At 43.4% G+C, this 22,258-nt stretch overlaps 2 protein-coding genes across 5 annotated transcripts in view; both read right to left on the reverse strand.

The window, feature by feature from the left end:
* The window catches only part of myo3b (myosin IIIB), a 58,020-nt gene extending 42,792 nt beyond the window's left edge, over positions 1-15,228 (reverse strand). Inside the window, exons 1-11 of the mRNA XM_053876941.1 lie at positions 14,540-15,228; positions 14,431-14,467; positions 11,147-11,330; positions 10,668-10,688; positions 10,001-10,135; positions 9,776-9,880; positions 9,500-9,599; positions 8,548-8,624; positions 7,773-7,918; positions 4,054-4,119; positions 1,516-1,671 (exon numbers count right to left, since the gene is read on the reverse strand). Of these exons, the coding sequence (XP_053732916.1) occupies positions 1,516-1,671; positions 4,054-4,119; positions 7,773-7,918; positions 8,548-8,624; positions 9,500-9,599; positions 9,776-9,880; positions 10,001-10,135; positions 10,668-10,688; positions 11,147-11,330; positions 14,431-14,467; positions 14,540-14,618 (1,106 nt within the window). The 5' untranslated portion in view covers positions 14,619-15,228. The remainder of the gene's footprint in view (positions 1-1,515; positions 1,672-4,053; positions 4,120-7,772; positions 7,919-8,547; positions 8,625-9,499; positions 9,600-9,775; positions 9,881-10,000; positions 10,136-10,667; positions 10,689-11,146; positions 11,331-14,430; positions 14,468-14,539) is intronic.
* Positions 15,229-15,429: 201 nt separating this feature from the next.
* ubr3 (ubiquitin protein ligase E3 component n-recognin 3) overlaps positions 15,430-22,258 on the reverse strand; it is a 28,668-nt gene continuing 21,839 nt past the window's right edge. For 2 of the 4 annotated variants that reach the window (XM_053877147.1, XM_053877146.1), the window contains 8 exons: positions 22,086-22,210; positions 20,321-20,365; positions 19,420-19,527; positions 19,086-19,211; positions 18,760-18,939; positions 18,030-18,239; positions 17,763-17,902; positions 15,430-17,283 (listed from right to left, as the gene is read on the reverse strand). In XM_053877147.1, the coding sequence (XP_053733122.1) occupies positions 17,166-17,283; positions 17,763-17,902; positions 18,030-18,239; positions 18,760-18,939; positions 19,086-19,211; positions 19,420-19,527; positions 20,321-20,365; positions 22,086-22,210 (1,052 nt within the window). In that variant the 3' untranslated portion in view covers positions 15,430-17,165. The remainder of the gene's footprint in view (positions 17,284-17,762; positions 17,903-18,029; positions 18,240-18,759; positions 18,940-19,085; positions 19,212-19,419; positions 19,528-20,320; positions 20,366-22,085; positions 22,211-22,258) is intronic. The other 2 variants (XM_053877148.1, XM_053877149.1) reach the window with 2 other exon arrangements.

The following is a 22,258-nucleotide window of genomic DNA, read 5'->3' on the forward strand; positions in this document are numbered from 1 at the left end:
AATTAAAAAAATAAACAGTCCAGAGCCACAAATAACATCTAAAGTATTTCACAAGTGTTTTGTATTTTTAAAGATATATATATATATATATATATATATATATATATATATATATATATATATATATATATCGAAAATTGAGCAAAACATAATGAATCGCTATGTCTAACAGCAACAAAGACAACATCATGTTTTAAAGAGCTGTGAATCTTTCCATATAAATCATGTGGATCAAATAAAACCACAACATACAGAAGTAAGTCAATCATTTTTTGTTGAACACAAGCACAGAACCAAACATTTTATATCAAAGCACTCAGAGTTAAATTTGTTCCACCATAGTGTGTCAGACAGAGGGACCGCCAGCTAGTGGGGCTGCTTGAGCAACTGGGAGTTCAGTGCTTTGCTCAAGGGCACCTCTGCAGTGCCTAAGAGCTGAACACACTGGTTTATTGTCCTGCATCCAATATCATCCCAAAACAGATGAGGTTGAGCTTGATCATACGACAATAAAACTCCCACAATCAACAACAGGCAGAAGTTAAAGAGCTAAATTGTTCTGTTGGTGACATGCCCTCAGTGACTGCCTCTTGGCCCCTAAAATGTTTTACAACACTTAATTGTTGAGAAAATTCAATGATGAAAACCGCTTTGATAACATACACTCCACATTGCTACCATCACTTTACAAACTTCGACTCATAAATAATCTGTTACAATCAATAATAAGAATCACAAAGCTTGTGTGAATTCACGCTTCAGGTTAGTGTAGCTTCTTGTCTTTATATTCATGTTTAATTCTGAAAGTAGTTTGGAGCAAATGGGCTGCACACAGAGGCACCTGCCGGGTTCCACCTTCACCTCCAGCAGCTTTGATGTGAACACACTGGTTCACCTACAGCAGCCGCTTTTAACTCTTCGAGGTCTTTATTCTTATCGGGGAGTCATTGTGAGCTGATCTGTGGCATGAGAGACTAAACCAGGCGAACCCAGTTCTCGCCCTACAAGCTCCTAATCCCATTATCCACTTTCACTGTGGACAGGAATTCAGGATCAGGCTCAGGCAGCGACTCTGCGCTCTCTCGGGAGTAAACAGAGCCGACACAGCAGCGAGACTCTCAGTCAAGGGCGGGTTTCATAAACTCCTGTGAAACTAAAACTGGGCTATGGTCTATTTATATGCATATGTTAAGTTCAAAACAAGCATCTTATTAACTTCCCAAATTGTGCTTAGAAGGATCTGTCTTGCAGAACAGACTATGAACTCACTGAGACGCACAACTGCAACACAACAACAGCTTGATTCCCCGTACAACGTCAGTCAGGTTAGTCAGCACATTCAGTTAGTCACAGTGGTTCGACTTCTTTTATCTACTCTGCCCATCACTGGGCTCACCGCAGCTTCCAGTGTGATTTTCAAAGCAGATGAGAGCCTGCCCCCTCCTGGACATATACAGTATTACTACTGGGCACAAAGACGTTCATGTCAGTTGCTACAGATCAAAGAGCACTCACTTGGTTCTGGTGGCGCAGCCCAGATCTTGCTGTTCCTGAACCAGAGTCGCTAGCTGCTGTCGAAGAGCCATGTCTTTGCCATGCGCCTGCTTAATAAACGGATGTTCGAGGAGGTGTGTCACTGACGGACGTGCCTCAAAATCCTTGATCAGACACCTGCAAACAGAAGAACTCAACTCATTATTCAAAACAACATTGTTGAGACGCTGAGATGGGACCCGATGAGACGTCTGCCTGGGACTTTAATATTCTGCCCCTCTCTGTCGGGTTACAGCATGGTCACTGTCACCATGGACCCTGTATCAAACATGCTGCTCTGAACAATGACTGCTGTCACAGTGATGTATGTGTGGGATGCACATACGGCTCAGCTAGTTCATCATACACACATGACTAACATCACACTTTGCTCATGTAGATCCATATTTTGTTCAGAATTTCACAGACCAGTTCAGATGTGAGTTGCCTCTGAAATAAAGATTTAAAACAAGCATTGAGTCTTTGCCTTTCTGACACATTTTATCTATATTTATTCAGCCTCCAGTATGAAACCAAGTGCACATTTTTATACCACAAAATGCTCTTTTATCCCACTGGCATTGAATCAAGACCTTCTCCCCCTTCATTCGCCTAACTAGTCATGTCAGGAGATCCACTTTGTCTCACAACAAATCCGCTGGTATGTCAGCTGTCTTCACTGGCCCACTCCTCTGCTTACAAGCGACTCACAACCTACGTCTACTAAAGAGCTGAGCTCAAACGTCACCTCACCTCCCTTACTCACATATTGTCCATTTAATTGACTAGTCATGACCTTGTGACAAGTCAGTGTGTACACACCAGCGGCTTAACACTTAAATTATTAGTGCATAAGTACTTCTACGACTGCAGGGGGAAGACGGATGCCGACGGAAAAACAGCAATCTAATTCCTTTCACCTAATCTACACGCAAATTTGGTTTCCTTTATCAGTTTGTTCAGCTCGCAAAGTTAATTCCATGAATTCATTAGTGTCAGAACATTAAGCTGAGGTTGTTGCTATTAGCAGAGTGCTGCTGCTGAGATGCTCAGGCCACTTTGTCACAGGACTCAGCTGTGTGGATACACAGACACCAGTGATGGATTTATTATGGAGGAAAACCAGCCAGTGTCCCAGCTCGCTCGCTGAACACACACACACACACAGATGCAGGACGGTGAGGAATGTGAATGCTTCACAAATGGCCTGCAAAGCTTGATAACATTGTCCCGTCTCTGCAGCGTTTTGTTCTGAGAGATTCACGCTGATGTTAAACCAGACGATTACAAAACTAGCATCAGTGACATTGAGCAGCTAAATCGTACCACAGCCAGTCTGCATTCAATTCTTTTTGGAGTAGAACCTCTGAAGTTATGTCTGACATAAGTGATTCTGTTTGTTTTCCTTCCAAGCATCGCAGAGTTCAATTAAAGCATAATGCAGCTGACCCTGACGCAGTCTGACAGAAGGAGTTCACCAAACAAATGTTGCTTTATTATCTCATTGGGGCTCAGACTCACACAGCTCAGCGCTGGGGATATTAAGGTTATATATATTCTGGACATCCATTACCAGCCACCTCTGACATTATTAGCGGCGCACACTGGAGAGTGCGATAAGCCGGCAGATACAAACTGATAAGGGTGTGAATTTGTTTGTTCCACAGTGGCAGATTTACGCAGATGAAAAACAATCAAGGGATGTAAGTGGTGATAGCATCTGACGGTAAATATCCAGCTGCCTCCATGTTCACTGACAGGTTTGTTTTTGACAGTGTTCCACACAAATACACAATTTCACATTTTGGCTATGTTTAAAAACCTATTTCTGTTTGTGGTCAGGGAGGCAGCACACTGAGCAAAGAGGTCCAGACTTCCCTTTCCCCAGAAAATCTCAGTCAACAGAGGGACATAATAGGCCTCCTGGTAGCTAGACAAACTCAGAATCTCTCCTCCAGACCAGATACCTGTCCTGCCAGCAGTTATACTCCCCTGGATGACCTAACTTTTGAACCACTGCAGGGACTCACTTCCAACCTTTCCAGTCTTTCACCCAATGCACAGGATCTAGTTTGGAGAGTGAAGCTTTGTCATCCAGGAGAGACACAGCGCAGAACTGCTGAAGTCCTACTGAGAAAAGCCAGGCCTCCTAGAATTCTCCTCCCCCAGTTATGTCCAACCCAGTGAGGAGGAAGATGGATTCCATAACATGATGGGAGGCATAGAGAGTGATGATTACTGCAACATGCAGTACGCCCTGAAGAAAGTCACTTTGTAGCGCATTAATGTGAAGAGGGCATGAAAATAGAGGGCAGCTACATCTTTTGTTGAGTGTGAAGGAAATCAGGTCACCACGGTGTCATCGTCACGCCATGTACAGCTAAAGCGGTCATGTGTTACACAGCCTTGGAACGGATTGGAGTCACAATGAGATTCCATCGAGGAAACTGAAAATATCCAATGATTCCATTTGCGGTCAGAGAATCAAACATTTGCTAAAATCAAGAGGAAAACACTTACTGGCCAATGAAATGGATGAAACTTCTGCACCATTGTTCTGGATTTCGTAACGTAGGAGAGGGATTTCTGAAACACATAAACAGCAACAGTCAGCACAATCTGAGACATTTTAGCACTCAGCTGAGAAATGAGTTCCGGCAGTCAGACTCCAGTGAGAGGACAAGCTGGTCCCAGTCCAGGTCTGTAGATCAGTGACAAATGGTATCCACTTGTCGGGCAGCAAGCGTCTGCTGCCAGGAGCTGCAAGTTGTGGGAGCTAGTTATGAGTCTGTCAGCGGCATTTACAGAGGCCATCCATAATGATGCCAACGCTTCTCAATGGCAGCAGGCTGGTCGGTGTGACAAGTCGAGTCTAGACTGGACGAATATCAGAGGCCATCGATCAGACAGCCGGAGACCTTCGTCACTGCCAGCACACTCACTGAGACATCAATTTAACTCATAATTAGCTTCAATGTTTTGCACTACACCGCCAGAAGATTGACTCGTAGGATTTTAAGAGGCAGTCTGAACAGAATTTGCATTAATTTGAATGTGAAGCAGAGGAGGCTACATATTTCCCCCCCATTCTTTAAGGAGGGAAAAGATGTAGGGGTATAAAATCTGTCATTTTCCGCAGCACCAAGTTAGCAGAGTGTGCGATAAGGATTCAGGCAGGCAATATTTCCAAAGTGCAGATCAAAGCCAGTAAGTGAGAGCTTCAATGCAACCTCTAATATGAGCCTGGAGACACGTTCTCGCCTTGATGTTGTACCATAACTGCTTCGACGTTACACAGTCAATATAGAAGCCCACTGCTGATAACGCTGTCAAATACTCTCATTGTGCTTGGATTTCTCTTTCACTGTTTGTGAGGGTGCTGGCTCACATTGTAAACACAAATGGCTTATTCAAATCCAGGTCCAGGCAGAGCGTGTTCTGACAGACGTTCACTGCAAGTGGATTGAGGCAAAATCAGAGAGGTGTCAGCAGCACTTGACGGCTGTAACTAAGCCATGGAGGGCGACAAAAATCAGGCCGAGAGAATATTCAAACACTGCTCCGCTGCATCCATAATTCCCAAGGAGGCATTCTTTTTACCTCCAACCGAGAACGGTAACTTAAGAGCAGCGTTGTTGATTATCTGTTTGTTTTTCTCTCAGCAGGATTACACAATAACAATGGCGGATGACAGGGCTTCAGAATAAGAGGAAGTATATCTGGCTACTTTACTTTCTTGGTGCAAGGAAGCATTTTTGTACCCCACTACCATGTATTACATTTTCTTCAAATATATGACACGTTCAGTTAAAAAAGTACATTTTGTGATACAAAAAATCCTGCAATAATAATAAGAATAAGAATTTACCCGAGAAAATAAATAGAAACAAGGAACTCACCAATAGCTTTATATATAAATTAACTGTTATAATGCATCAAATTCCACACAACAAAAAAGAAGAAGAATATTAATGAAATTACATGATCTAATGATATTAACGATTATATTGAAAGATGTATGATCAACATGATCAAAACAGTCAACTCATAAGGGAATAAAACAACCTGATCAAATGTGAGAGTGAAAAATATGAATACTTATTTATAATTATTATCATTATCATTGTTGTGTTGTTATTATTCATAACAATAAGAGCATCATCATCATAAAACCAAACAATACAAAAAGTGAGTAATCGACCACCTTATACTAATTAAAAACAAATCATTCATAAATAAAGGTAAAAGACAAGAAAACAGAAACACAGGTTCGTTTTCACCTTGTTTGCATTTTGCTACTGAGTAAATAAAGAGTAAAGCTCCTGAAACAACCTTCACATGTTTTCACCAGTCAGGCCGAGGGCACTGGTTTCCTGAAGCAGACAGCCGTTTCACATGCTCAGCACGAACGATGGACACCTAAAATAAAGTCTTATTTAGGGAAGGGACAACTCATTTCAAATTTAGCCTCATCCATCAGCCTGACTGCAGGGCCACGGCGAATCACTCCATATTTTATCACCACCTTCTCCCCAGCAGGACGTCACATGAGCGGCTACCAACATGAAAAATCTGCAAGTTCACCACTTCAGAGTTGTGTGGTTTCACCCTGATGAGCATGCAGGCATGACTTACTCTGAGTGATGACTTGTTTTTGAAGAAACACTGAGCAATTTGTGTAAACTGCAGCACGCTGCTCCCGGATCAGCATTATTTCTACAAGTCTCCGGTGACTGAAAGCTGGCAGGCATATTGATTCAGAAGTGTTTTACTACTTGAATGTCCACAGAGAAGAGTGTGTTGGTTTAATACAAGGCCAACAAACAGACACAACAAGACAAATCATTATTCTGTTTTGTAAAGGCTGCCCAAAAGAACCAAGCTGTTAAGTGACAGTGTTTCCTCGGAAAAGAACCTTCTGATTCTCTGAATGCAGGCTCTTCCTAGATGCCCTCTAGCAATAGGCTCCAAGCCCCTTGGACCCACTAGTGAAGTCTCACATGTGGCCTCTGAAGCCCTCCAGTAGAACTAGAAGGGGAACTAGAAGACTCTGGGGAGAGGTGGGTCTGGCCTTCTTTACTTTGGCTGATTCCTCCACAACCTGTTATTTTCCCACCAGCGTGGCTATAAAATCAAAGGCGGTTCCTTTTCACTCAGCAACAACACAAGAGCCACACACAAGATTGACTGCATGACAAGAAAGACATTAGCGTGTGCAAATATTAAATCTCAGCTGGATGAAAGTTCCTTCAGTAGCTTTATGGATTTCAGTTACAGCCAAGGACAACACTTGAGGAACCGACAGACACTGAGGTGATAAATCAAGACATACCAACCTGAACTGAGAAATTCTGACAGTTTATAATGATCAGCAGAGCAAAGATAAATCCCTCTCATCTTGTCATGAATCACCCTCAGCGCCACTTAACACCCAAAGGTGAGGCACATTTAGAAAGAAACTCAAGCAGGAGTCATCATTTATATCACCGCGCCTGAGCCACGCTTCCAGTGATAGGAAAATATATTTGAGAAAAATGACATGTTAACAGAATCATTTCACGGTTCAACACATTCGCCCTGATTTATTCTTCAGATGTTGCTCCCATTTTCTCTCAAAAGGGCAAAACACCTATTTTGGTTTGAGTGGAGTTTGAAAAAACACCAGTGTATGATGTTTGAGAAGCTCAATGTTAAAGTGATGATTCATTCTACACACCAGAAATAGTTGCAAATTGTTTGTATCCATCACTAGAAATTATCACGTTAATATTTTGTTTCATGCTTGAATCAGTTGCTGATGAAATGCTGCACAGCATTCCATAATTCCTACTAAGGCGGGCGTGCTCTTCAAGGGGAGGAGATAACATTGTGGTGGGGAGGAGGTGACAGCCTCATCTCAATGAGAATGCTGTTAATCACCAATGCAAATTACAATCAGAAGGGCATATCTCCCCCGAACCGCTGCGTAATTGTGCGATTGTGCCGATAACAAAAGGTCAACTGAGTGTAGACTCACACACACTCATGGACTCCTGCTGGGAAAATCTGCATGGCCTGAATTTGTTTTATGTACAAACAAAATCAAACCTATATTTTGATAGCAGATGACAATCAGTTGTCTTCAGATTTAAGAAATAAGAGCAGGATTTTGCAGCAAATCTGCCCTGTCATTGTCATTGTGAGGTGGCGAGCAAAGCTGCCTACAGCAGTGAGCGAAGAGCACCCTCTGGTGGACTCACCGCGGGATCTTGAAGAGGGCTTTCACTGGATGCATCTCAGCGAGAGGGGGGTCTCCATCTGCCAGCTCGATGGCTGTGATGCCCAGCGACCACACATCACAACGGGCGTCGTAGGAGTAGTCATACTGCTGCTCGCAGGCAATGACCTGCCGCAAACACATGAGTTATTTGGACTCATTTGTAGCCATAAAATCACTGCATAAATCCAAGTCTGAGAATAACGTTTCAAGATATTAGTCAAATGTAAAGCGATCTACAATTTGAAGAGTACTTTGACCAAGCTGTTACATTACTAGTGCCGCTCAAATGTTATGTTATGGTTATCAATAACAATAATAATAATCTAATCTAATCTAAGAAACAAAGCACAAAAACACTCGGGTAAATTGAGTGTGTCAGAGTTTGAAATCACCGGGCCAGTTCGCTCAGCTCGAGAAGGGAGCCGCTCGTTGCCACAGTCAATAATTGTAATTGACACTACATTACACAGCTGAGTTTATTCTAATTGCCCCTGGGGTCTCCTTGTAACAGTCCAATCACCGCACCTCATTTCTGCCAAAGACAAGCTGGGGGCCAGCGACTCCCAGCTATTAACCTTGAGGCCACCTCAGGAGCGGCAGCCGTGGAGCAGAATACACAATGAACCTGCTGCTCCTTTGTATCACTCACATCTGCCTTTGCTCCACGTGAACGTCTCCTTCGACACTGTAACGTGTCGCTAGCGTGTTATTACAAAGGAACACGTGTGTGTGTTAACTGAGGCATCGACTCTGACCTCTGGCGCCATCCAGAACGGCGTGCCCACAGATGTGTTTCTTCGTAATCGTGCAGTGGTGAGCTGAGCCGAGACACCTAGGAGGAAACAAAGAGCGATTCACGTGAATAGATAGATTATTGATTTGTTTTGCTGTTAATTAATCCTGAAAATGATTGTGGCGTTCGAATGAACCCATAAATCCCGGCTCACAGTTGAGTGTGGCAGGCTGTTGTGTAGAAATAATGATGGCCCCTAATCACTTCAAATTATGTCGACAGATTTTTATCAGCATGAGTCCACTTCATCTCCATGACACGGAGCACATAAACAGGCCTGGGAGGGACTCGAAGCCGCTTGCTAGAACAGCCTGTCTTTTAATATGCAGAGGATCAAACAATGCAATATAAAGAAGTAATAACAGCCTCGGGTCAGAGCTGCGGCCCATGAAATAAAAAGATGTTCTCTAGAGGAGGCAGGCAGATTGTACGCTCCATCCGGATTGATTCGCCTTTACCATCAGGGCAGGGCTTTTCTGCTCCTGGCAAATATACAAATAACTACAGGAAAACTACTCAATACTCCTGCTAATACTCTTCACATTACACACACGAGTAGTAGTAGATTAGAATTAACACTATTTCAAGGATTTAAACTGGCTACAAACAATGCAATAAAAGCTCTTTTATACTCGGTGTAGATCAACTCTGAGTCTCCCAAGGTTAACGGAATTCCTCACTGTACCTCATCATACTCATACTACAAAAACCCAGTTCTTCAGTTCCACTAAAATATGGCCAAGTGCCACGAACAGTTTCATTTTCACTTCTGAAGGCCTTATGATGCAACCCTACATACCACATCATTTGTGTCATTGAGAGCAGAAATACTGTCCTTGAATTCCCTGGAAAACCAGCACATACTCTAAAGACCCCACACAAAAAAATTGCATGACGGCGAAAAAAAAAAATACCAAAGTCCACAAGCTTGACTCCTCCACTGGTGGTCAGGAGGATGTTGTTGCCTTTCACGTCACGGTGGATAATCTGGTTGTTGTGCAAATGCTGAAGGCCCTGCAGAAGTCAGAGAGAAGAAAGCAGAAAGTGTTGGTTTTATTTAATATGCTGCTCGAATCCCTGTCATCGACGTTCGAAGGGGGAGACACACAAGCCAAACACGTACAGGATGTAAATCTCCAGCATCAATTCACCCAACTCACATTAGCAGCTTGCGCACGGGAGCATCTTACCAAGAGGGCGCTGTATAAGATGTATGAGATAACAGGCTCCTGCAGTCGCTGGCCTCGCATCAGCAGGCCTTTGATGAGTTCGGTGACGGATCCGCCGTTGCACAGCTGGAGAGGAGACAGAAGAGGCAACCAGTCATCCCTCCATCATGAGCATGATTCATGTTCTTGGGCACACACATGCCAAGGTACGTGCTCTGACAAATGAGCAGAATAAAAATAACTTACCTCCAGCACGAGCCAGAGCTGCCCCCCCGACAGGTTATCTGATTTGTAGAACATCCCAAAAAACTTCACCACATTTGGGTGGTTGGACAGGGACCTTAGGATGTTGTACTCTGCTTCAATTTCCTCATCTACATCCTGAAAAAACCACCAAAATATTCATGTGAAACAGGGAGGAGCCGCGTAAAACAAGAAACTCATTTCAAAGCTATTTACAGCACAGAGAGGACAGGCTGTAAACACGGGCCTCGGTGCTAAACTCCTTCTGATTCTCTTTCAACATAAATCCCAGTGGAGGAGAAGAGCCGCATCAGAGAGGGAGAATTTCTCTTCCTGGATGTCTACGTTATCGTGTCAGTGGTCTAATCAGACAAAGGGATGAGCAGGGAGGCAACTTCATCTTCATGGTCATCAGGGCAGCATCATGGCCCGACACTACTGACAGGTTATTTGGTCCACACAGTCAAAAAACTCCCTTACACAACACCGAGTCTACAGACACCAGATCACACAGACAAATACACACGGAGGGTAGGCACAGCCCCCTGCTGAACCTGAACCAGACGCTACACCATGGGAAAATAAATGAAAAAGAGGAGACATTGATGGATGTAAGCGGAGTTCACGTACAACTGCATCACGATGGAGGAGAAAAGAGGAAGCTACTTACTCTGTGGGAGTAGCTGGTGTGCTGTGAAGTGATAAAGCTTTAGTCTTTCCCTCTTAGGACACAAGACTACAAGAATTTGGAGCAGTAGAAGAATATGTTGATGGAAACAAGATATCAGCTACTTCTCTTATCTGACCACTGAGCTCCTTCATATGTGTTATAAGATTTATTTTTGTGTGTACGGTTATGTAAACAAATTGATGTTGATTGTTGTTGTTTTCATGAAAAAGCAGAAAAAACATGAATTTTTAGAGGCTTGAGAACTTTATATACCAGTCTACTACACTTCTCTGTTTACAATGATTTGAAATGTTCAAAATGCACCAATGCTCACTTACGAAAAGTATCTATAAGAAACAGACAATCATCACTATAATTCTGGGATTTTTTAGTTTCAATGTTCTGAGCACCAGATTGAACTGCATAATACCTGCTAGGGAACATGATGCAAACACAGATAAAGGAAGACGCAGACATACGTTGATGGGGTCGAGCACTTTGACTGCCGCCTGACTTCCGTCCTTCTTGTTGGTCACTCTGTAGACTTTGCCATACGTTCCTTTGCCAATGGTCTCCACTATATCCCAGCTTTCTGAAGGGTCGCCCAGGTTCTCCAGGCCAATCATGCTGGACTTGTAAGGATACAGTCCATACAAGGAGCGCCTAGATGAAGAACACGAAGTGGTGAGAAGTAGAATCCTGCATGTTAATGACCTCTAAAGCATAAAAAATTATTAGCATTGATACCCAGCACTCATTCCCAAGTCCCTCCTTGTGGGGATCTTGAGGATCGACAAAGAGCTACTTACATGGCAAGTGTTATTTTCCTCTGACTCATCTGGGCTCAGAAAATGCTCATCTAAAGAGTCTCTGGCGGTCATAATCTAACAACAGCAAGAAGAGAGCGGCAACAAGTGTAGGTCTGACAGCAAGCCAGGTTTAGCTCTGTCCACGGAGACGTTGCTGCCTCCCCTGAGTCTGAGCTCCTCAGGATCAATTGGATTGCACAGGGATTAACTTGACTAGAGGTGTCATGGCTGTGCAATGAAGTGGCACATCAAGGCCGTTCATATATTTCTGATGACAAGCATCATATAGCCAACCCATATCTTCATTAATAATTCATTCTAATAGATTTTTTTTCATTTATTTATATTACTTATAAGACTTGGCAAGCTATCTGAGGAGATAGAAACAATGCCGTACAAACACAAAAATAATAATAAATAATAACAACAACAACAACAATAATAATAACAATTTTTTTTTCCATCCAAACTTCAAATGAGGAAGTGAAAAATGTCATCAGATGCTTTCCTCTTCACTTATCAAATGACAGATATGATGCGTGATGTGGAGGGATGCTTGCGTCCACTGCCTATTTTCCACTTGTCATAAACATGTTATGCATCATGAAGACCGTGTGACCCTGAGGGAGGGAAAGGCATTTTAGAGTGAATTGATGAGGGAAAAGGTGAGTGATGATCATCCCTCAGGAGCGTGGCACGTCGCACGTGAGAGGAGATTTATGGATTGTTGCAACTCCTATTTGAGAAAGTGCTTCAAGGCAGGTATTTAACAGACGCTTTGCTATTCCGAGCGGATCCGACTGATATCCTTCAGTGTGTCCTTCGAGGTTTGGTACGTGACGGATGAAACAGAAGCCTCTCACAATAATCTTACACTCAGATACTAACTGAAGTTTGCGTCAAATGACAGATGAAATTGTTAACTGCTAGTTATAACCGCAAATACACGACACGTTCAGAATATTTATAAGGAACTGGGTTCGGTAGAGTCAATGGAAATGTATGTCACAGCAGATGACACTGTAAGACAACATTTAGTCATTTGCATACCTTCATGCAATATATCAAAACCTCCTCCACCATATTAAATACTGGCTGGATAACAATCAACGGTCAAAAATAATGCAGCTGCACTTACCCGATGATGTGAAAGTCTCTCTCTCGCTCCAAAATACTTCAGACTAATTCAAGTTAATCTAAAGGGATGAATTATTTACTTGTATTCTGTCACCTGAGCCACAGTTAAATATGCAAGTGGCAGATGTCGCCACTCATAATGGAGCCTTATATGAAGCCTCAGGTTGCACGCAGGTAACTAGGAAGTGGACCCAGGTTACCAGGTCACATGATTCATGCTCATTTCTCCTCCGTAAATGAACAGGGATTCATGCGTTCGGTGGAACAGTTAGCTGCTTTTGTTTCACTGACGGATTGTCTCCGACTGTTCATTTATGACTCATGGCATGGGTGAAATAATAATATGATGACACCACCTTCTTCAATTCACCCTGATCTTGCCAAGAGACGGATATCGGCAGTTAGCAGGGAGCAAAACCTTGAGTAAGGTAATGTTAATTGTGGGCAGAAAACGAATTATACCTTCAGCAGGAAACAGCCAGATTTCTAGTCATCCCCAAAGACAACGTCAGTGACTTCATCCCTGACACTCATCAATATAGACAGTGCACACACCCACCTCCATGGACATAGACATAGAATCATCAAAAAACCTAGGTATGTTTTTTTTTAACTGTGAAGGAAACCAGAGTGCGCAGAAGAAAGCCATGTAAGAGCCTGTGATATACATCAGTGTATTAAAAAAAACTCGCTAAAAACAAGTTTCAAATGTTGAAGCTGTATCCGGTCAGCTCAGGTCAGAGCTTTTGAAAACTCTGCGACCGGCCAGAAAATTGCCCCAACAATAAGGAATATTCTGATGTCTTTTCCCTCCACACCACCCTGATCTGCACATTTTCCTTTCCCAACAAGCCACAGTCTATTGTTTCCATGAAACACGACACCAGCAATTCAACACGGATCAGACTCAGGTTTCTCCTTGCTCACCCAAGCGTTTGCAGAAAAGTAGCTGCGGGACAAAATGCCCGTCAGCGCTGTTAAATATTCCAACATTTGTTGCCACTGACCAACACACAAGAAACAGAGCAAAGTAAATGTGAGTAATCAAATTTTCTGCTTCTGTCAAACCCACACAATCCCACCCTCTGTGTTTGAGCCTCGTGGGAACTCCGCTTGGAAATTCTGTTGTGTTCCAACATCTTCAGAACTAAACTCTTACAGGGTCGTAAGGACACCTTACAGGAAAGGACCATTCACAACACCTCAGTGGCGACACCACAACTTCACCAACCACTTGCCCTACATACGGACTTTCAGATCATTTCAAGATCAGTTTGCTTTCCATCTCAGTTTTGGATTCATGGATTTCAATTCTCTTAACCGAGTTTGAGAAATAGGGGAGGTCCATGTCCATATGAAAATGTATTTCAAAAGTACATAAAAGACAAACAACCAACAGGGATTGAGTCGAATCAAATTCTAAATTGATGTGATTATACTGAAGTATTTAATAGATTTTAACACAACCCAATTACATTCATGAAACAATAAGAACCATTTCATTACATTGTTTTCATGTCATTTTCTGAGTTAACTTTATTTAACAGAGGGACAGGTATAATGCAATGAAAAATGAACAAATCTGTACGATCTCACCAATTTGCTTTGTTACATTTTTTGGAACAGTAAAAAGACTGAATGGACTCCCTGTGTATTTAGATAGCAAATATTTGATTATTTAGTACAACTATGCGTTCCAAAATTAAAGAGCTGGATAACCGAACTGCTTTTGCTAAAATTTTGGAAAATGCTTTTGCAAGTTAAACTCCAAAGCAAGTTAGTTCAAACTAACTAAAAATATAATTTATGCTTCCTACCTTGGCAAAAGTGCTCTTCTATTCCCATGTTCCACATCTGCAACAAAGAAAAGAGTTTTTTGTTTTCACCTTAGTTCAGGAGACCGACCGGTGGAAAGACGCAGCTTACCGTCCATAGTAACATCTTCAAACTGATTTGTTTGTTTACTCAGTGGAGCACTTGAATTATTCACTGAGCTCAAAGACATTTGATCGTGTTGACCCTCAGACAGCCGAGCTCTTCAGTGACTGATGTGTTTGTTTACCCACCTGAACAGGAGGAAAATGTGGAGACATCCAGTGATGCTGAACGACGGACCGGTCGGCACAGCAACATTTCTGCCTCAACCTTGAGGCAGGAATATCTGGAGTCGTTACCAGGGAATGAGTCCACTCTGCCTCATGTTTCGTTGTTTTCTTTGACCTACTTGGCGGAAAACAGAGGTTTTGTAATCAGAGGGCCTCTTGTTCAGGAGGACTAAACCCAATTACCCACCCACGTGGCTCCAAATCCAACAGAAAAAAAACAACATTTACAGAGAGGTGGATAAATGTAACTGAGGATTACAAAAGAAACACAGGTGATGCAGAGATTTGTGTGCTCATTCAACAGTGGAACCCAAAAGTGACCAGTAAAGCAGGGTGAAAGCCTTTTCAAGTGGCCAAATAAGTACCACTTGGGGACTAACTGAGAAGAAAAGGAAAGAATTTTCAGAAAAAAGCAGCAGGTATGACAACGCATGCGCACTTTGCACCTGGTGAAATTACGTCAGAAATCATGGCAAAACTTGCCGATATGTGCAATAATGCTAAATATATATATATTGTAGGAGGAAAATACTCTATTCCCATGTTCATATATATATATACACATATATACACACATATATATACAGTATATATGTGTATATATGTGTATATATATGAACATGGGAATAGAGTATATATATATATATATATATATATATATATATATATATATATATATATATATATATATATATATAACCCGTTAGAGTTCGTAAACTCTGACCCCTTTGACATCAGCTTCGATTTCCGCCCGCCAGTTCGTCAAAGTGGCGCGCATTACTACATAAGCGCATGAGCACGATTGGCCTACACCCCCGATTTAGCGAGTTACGGGTAATAAATTCGATCTAAAGTTCTGATGATTTCTATAATCGAGCGGATTGTGCCATGTTTGCAGGAAACAAAGGGTCGATCATTTTCAAACAGACCTTTAAACCCATCTCTCTTATTGAATGTACGATCGATCCAGATGCTTTGATTATAGCTCAGAGCTGTGAATATCAATGATCCTCTCTTGGCTTGTCCAACATGACGCCACAGACCATCGCTCTACTCTGGTCCAGGACGTTTCCTCGCTTCTAGTTAACCATTCAACCCTGTAATAGTAAGTACACAAGTACTAAGACCAAGAAATAAACTTTTTTTTTGGTTCTTTAGCAAAACTGAATTTAACATTAAAAAGAGACGACCGTGTGCTTATATTTTATTCACATATTTTACATTTTGCATTGAATGACCAAGTTACACTTCCTGCTCCAAATCAGAAAGTTGAAGTCGGCACCTACAGTAATGTACTGTATCCTCTTGACTCACGCGCACACGCACACACAAATCATAATTTACACCCATGACTCCGGCTATTTGGTTGCGGTCATTTACAAAATGGCTGCTGAAAGGAATCAAAATGAAATAAGAATCTCAGAAAACAGAAAAGCAGCATGCATGAACGTGTGGCGTCTCAAGTGTTCCTGACTCCTCATGGGAGCCTGACTTGTCTTCCACGAAATCGTCCTTCAGGCACGACGAGCTAGATCTTCCAGAACACAACTGATCAGGCCATTTAGACGGAGGTCATGCACCGAGCGAAGTTAAGTCCGATCCAAGTTTAAAACGCGGCGTATTGGGTCTCGGCCAACTGAGCCGTCACCGTTTGAGTTCTTCGCGGAACAAATCCAATTGTACGGTTTGGTGACCAGGATGTCGTGGTGTGCGCTTCTTTTTCTTTTAAATCACGCAAGCAAAGCGAGTCGGCAATACTCCCAGCATTCTTTCATGAGCTTAAGAAAATCATCACAGCGGTTAAAATGACTAAACGATGAGCAGCAGCATTTATTTAAATATCTAAAATGTTTTCTGAAACAGCAAAACAAAAAAATTCCTGAGGGTGAATTGCAAGTCGACCCCGCCAACAAGAGCCTTTGCTTGTTTACAAAACAAATCGTGTTGATGGGTGGATTCGTCCAGCTTCTCGTGGCTACACACTACACTTGAGTTGGAATCTCATGCCAGCACAGCAGAGCACACGTCCATAAATAAAATAGATATGCATCAAAATCATGATCATCAACTGTGCAAAGGTAATCAAACTTCAGGGAAATCCAGCAAATTCCTAAAGAATAGCCCAAATATGTATGACAGGCTTCGCAACTCAACACCTTCTCCTTCCGCTCGCTGTGCTCCATCTTGTGCTTCTCTTCCTCCCATCTTTCTATTTGTTCCTGCTGGAAACCACACGACAAATCACTTAAAACGAACACACGCACACACAGAGCTGGTAATCTTTAGGCATCATTGTACACCAAACTTCACATGAACCAAAGTTGTGGCAGCAGACTGCTGGGTGTTTCTTGTGGTGACGCACCGCTCCTTTGATCGAGGCGGACGCTGCGGGCCGGAGAGGAGCCTCTCCGTCATGGGCTGCACTTTGATGTGGACTTTGGAGGAACCTACAGTCCGTTATAGTGAGGCCCCCAGCGCTTATTGATGTGATCGAAGGTGTGTGAAACCCACTGCTGCTCCAACACTCGATACCGCTCCTCGCACAGGAAGAGAGGCTTGCCACGGCTGAGAAGAGGGTAGATGGGAGGCGGGAGGGGGACACAGTGAGAGAAAATCACACTTGTTTAGAGATGGATTTAGAGCTGACTGCTTTTGAATGGTGGGGAATGTTTTTTTTTTTCTGGCCAGTATTGGATGTGCACTCGCATCAGCTGCAGTTTTCTTCACCTGCTTCCATCATCTTTGTTTTTGAGAACCTTTATTTGCTCATTTCCACATCGACAACACAGCTGACATCTATTCAGTGTTCAGGACCTTATCGAGTCACTCTTTAGTTCAATTATCCGATGATGGCTTGAAAGCTCATCCTCACTCTTCCCAAGAGTCTCCACCGCTATTTGTGGAATTCATTTCCTTCTTCATGGGTAACAGAGTTACAACTGTGGACTGCAACCTAATTATCAACAGGATTTTGGCACCATGACGCCATCAGGTGACACTCTCACACAGCCAAACCCAAACGCTGAAGCGCCACACGAACGTACCGTAAATCTCGGTCCTCCTCTCCGTGAGCGTCGAGGTACACGGAGCCCCACAGGCAGAAGCGATGGCCGCGGATGATGATGATGACTGAGGCATTGATCAAAAGAAAGATTCCTGTAGCTGCGCCACAGTGTTGGGAGTGCTGAGAAACGACAGACAACACAACGGTCACACACACTAAAGCAACGAAAGTGCCAAGCGCTGGATGCGTATCACCCCTTTAGAGCTCTGAGAGTGTATTTTCTGAACTTGATGTAATGGGAACTCACCAAAACACATTCACAGATCCCCTGCTGTTTGCAGCAGACGCCTTTGAGACACACAAAGGCTCCACAAACCAGGCAGAGAGCAGGGTCTTTTGGCACCTTCTTGCAGGCAGTGCAGGCCTTCCTGTGATAGTACTGGAAGATGATGTTGTAGTTGCTAGGGAGCTGCAGAAGACGAGGGGCAGCCCACTGGGGGTCCTGGACGAGCAGGGTCTTTGAAGGATTGCACAAAAGGTACAATAAAAAACAAAGTCATAACGTTCAGTGGCATTATTCTGCACACTCAAACACGCCTTTCTCCACATCTATGGACCTCACTGGTTGTCTTCTTCTTTACCCATAGCATTGCTGGTCCAATTCCATGTCCCCAAATCCTCTGAGAAACGTTTTAACTGTACAGTCTGAGCTAATAATGGAGTCAAGTGAGAGAGAGACACAACCTCCTACATGGACTGCTGGACTGTTTGAAGCTCTTCAGTGTGGAAAAGTGATAATCAATGATAGCTAATAACTAGGAAATGATTGACTGCATCCACAGACGAACTGACAGACAGGAACACCAAGCAATCATCGGCACGTGTTCAATCAATCGCTACAATTGACGACCTTGTCAATCAAGATGAACAAATGACGCGAGAACCATCAGCTACTCCACCACAGGTACTGCACGCTCCACAGTGCCTGAAGTCTTAGCTAGAAGTGGTCAGGCTCCAGCGATCCTCTGATGACATACCAATGATTGTTCCGTCTGAATCTGAGGGAGCTCTTTGACCTCGGCGCACCACTGAGTCACCAAGTCAAAGGCGCCGACCGCCCACTCCAGACATGAGGCACTGTTGACACCGGCAGACGCCTGGAAGGTGGAGGGCATCAGCCCCAAACACGCCGCCAATGAAGAGAACTCCTCCTCCTCCTGTGAGCAAGGAACCAGTTAGAATGTGTTGCCTTTTGATTTGTGAGAAAAGTAAAGAGACAAAATGTTCCTTGCCCGTCTATCACAGCCAAATTTGTGGAACACTGTAGCAAGAGAAGGACAAGGACACACTGATAAAAACCTACCGGGCAGCCAGGCAGGTTGTCTCCATAGAGGTGATGCTGCAGCAGGCAGGAGAGGCGGAGGAAGGGCAGGCAGAACTGCTGGAGGCTGAACTCGATAGATTGTGGCGACCACACGCCACAGCTCAACTGGAGAGGCAAACAGCAGTCGCACATGATCAATATCCAGCCAACAGCTCGCTGATAATACCGTGGCATACACCTCCCCGAGAGATTAGCTGAGATATTAGACCACCGTCTCCTGGTGTAATGGCCAATTCATTGTTCCAGGCACAATGACAAAGAGCATCACAAAGAAGCAGGCAGGGAGAGAATGCAGCTGGTGGGAGATTCTCACCATTGATGCCTCCTCCGGGTTCACCTTGTAGATGCTCGTGTCCCGGGAGAGTTCACTGATGATGTGACTGAGCAGCGCTTCAAATGACTTGTCTCCGTTTGCGGAAATCTGTCAATGAAGGACAAAATGTAACACTTTGTTTTTTACTCATCAACCGGTGAACTTCTGAAAGAGTGGCTCTGGATTTGTTTAAAAAAAAACATTGGACCTGCCGTTTTTGGGGTCACAGAAGTTGGTTGTAAACAAAAGGACTCAGTTCAAGATATGAACCTTAATGTCAAACATGCTGCTTGACAGAAGAGAGATGACCCGTTCGAGCGATAAGATAACTTATTTCTAGTGGTGGGACTTTAACAAGTGTGATTAATTAATCGTAATTAACGCGTTAAAATATTTTAATCACATTTCATCGTTTTAATTTAATTTAATTTAAGAGTTTGCCCTCCAGACAACAGGGAACCTTTGTAAGTGCAGGAGTTCCTGGTCCACCGATCACACTGATGCATAAGACACGTGGCAGCTAGGATGAGAACAACAACAACAAACATGGAGGAATCCTCCCTGAACAAAAGCAAACAAAAGCATCCGTTTGCTTTTGTTCAGGGAGGTTTTTCACTACACAATGGCCAGTGTTTCGACAACACTGAATGTACCGCTGCTAACTACGTCTTGAAATTAATGGGAAAAACTTTCTAAGAGGCAGGATTTGAATCGGCGGGAAATGCTGAACAAGATTCTTTTTTCGATAGAAGGTGTAAACGCGTCTTGGCGACTACACAACGACCCCAGTCGTCACAGCCCTTCGTCACAAATGCAGGTCAATGTGCAGGTGGCAGGTCTAAGGGTCTAAGAGGAAAGTCAACAGAGAGGCGGAGGATGTATGTAACTAGCAGAGACCCACCTGAGGATATAAGTGTCCCGGCTGGCTCGTAGAAGGTCGAGGGGGCTTTAGAGATAAAATCTTTTAGTTGATTCTAAAATGAACAGGGAGCTGGTGCAGAGAAGCTAGCACTGGAGTGATACTGCTGCCATTTGTTAAAGCCCATTAGAAGCTTGCTGCTGACTTCTGAACCAGCAGGGGGCGTGCTAAAGACCCCAGTCAGGATAGAGTTACAGTAGACCAAGTGGGAGAATATGAACACATTCATTAGTTTAACTCCACATAATAGTGCACCTGTATTGACTTTACAGGTAAATCAGTGGCTTTTGTTTCTTAAATTGGTTTTAGAGTGAATGGACCTTCAGAACAATTGCAAGTTTAAACACACATAAACTTCAACTCCACCCGCCACCTTCAGTTCAGATCATTAGAATGGTGGATAGTAGTCTTGATGGAGGTGTCAGAACACAGTGCATCACAGCCCAGATGTCGCTGGTCTAAAGTGGCAGCCATCTGCCAGAGAAGACAACTTTGCTCCTTTATTCAGTCCTGACAGGAGAAAGCACCAACCCTCCACAACACAGTGTCTCCTGTCACTTTTCCATTTGGCTCACAATGCGCTTCACTCGTCTGAGATGCGCGTCTTTGTATCCACTCTGCCGGTGATAGATCGGATGTTCTTGCTTGTCAGACAGATGAAGATTCTCAGCGCATTGTTTACGTCGTCTTTTCATTCATACTCTGACTAGCAAGAACAACAGCCGGCTCCGCCTCAAACAAACCAAAACAGAAGCCATGTAATCAATATCGTGACGCTAATACATGCAGATCCAGCGCCGCAGCAATATTTCCTATGCAAAATGACAGCGCATAAAATGTGTAGCTGAATGAATGTTCCGATAAAATTTCCACTTGTTCCACCGCCGAGCGCTGAGAGAAGAGGCTGGGGGCATTTGTCAAGCTGAAAGGAGGGAGAATATAAAACAGCCATCTTATCTGGGGCGCTGTCCTTTGTCATAGATTTATAGAGGAGGAATCTCAGCTCCATGAGTTTCCTTCCTCTCACTCTAATCTCCGTGTGGTCTTCTCACTTTAATTAGACGGACCTTCATTGTGGATGTAAATTCCCAGTCACAACAACTCTACGCTGAGGCCGAGAGCTCCTGCCGTTTATCTGTTTCAACAAATCACTCCCTAATTCAGACTAATGAGGAGAAGATGAATTAGAGCAGCGGTCACACTTCTTCAGAAAATGACGTCTAGCCGCTCCAACATAAATAAAAGCAGAAAAGGCCTCATTTGTCTCAATTGCAAGTCTCCCAGGATGAATGGCCGCTGCTGGCAGGAGGAGTCCTGAGCGATCGGAGGGAGAGCAGAAGTTACACTGTATTAATCCTCTAATGGGGAAATTCAATCAAGGCTGCCACATGACGGCGCCAGGAGCGATTAGAGGGTTCTCCAGAAAAACTTGACGCTAGCAGCCAGAGGAAATACTAATTTTCGTCCTGCACTGACTGATCGCAGTTTCAGGGAACCTAATATTTAAACAAAATGTGTCACCTGGACATAAAAAATATAGTGGACAGCTTTGATTGAGTTTCATTAAAAAGCTCTGTTCTCCCTCCCTAAAATGCCCCTCCATAAATAAGAATCATTAGTGTTATTTTTAGTCAAAATATCTCTAAGAAACTCTTCGTCCCTCATTCACAGCTCTCCTCATCTCCTCCATCCTTGTACCTCCACCTCTATCCACTCGATCTTGTGTGTGAGTGAAACGTTTTTTTACCTTTTTCATTGCCCCAGTCGAGGTCCAGGCCTGCCTTTCCTCTGGGCTGAGCTTGGTGGAGAGAGCTGCGAGGGCCTGTGTGTACTGCAGGTTGTACAGCATCTTCACCACACAGCTGAAGTGCTCTACAGAGAAGACACATTTTTAACAAAGAAAACAAACCAAACCATTTT

The sequence above is a fragment of the Synchiropus splendidus genome, chromosome 10 (genome assembly GCF_027744825.2).
Source record: "Synchiropus splendidus isolate RoL2022-P1 chromosome 10, RoL_Sspl_1.0, whole genome shotgun sequence".
Classification (NCBI taxonomy): Eukaryota; Metazoa; Chordata; class Actinopteri; order Syngnathiformes; family Callionymidae; genus Synchiropus; species Synchiropus splendidus.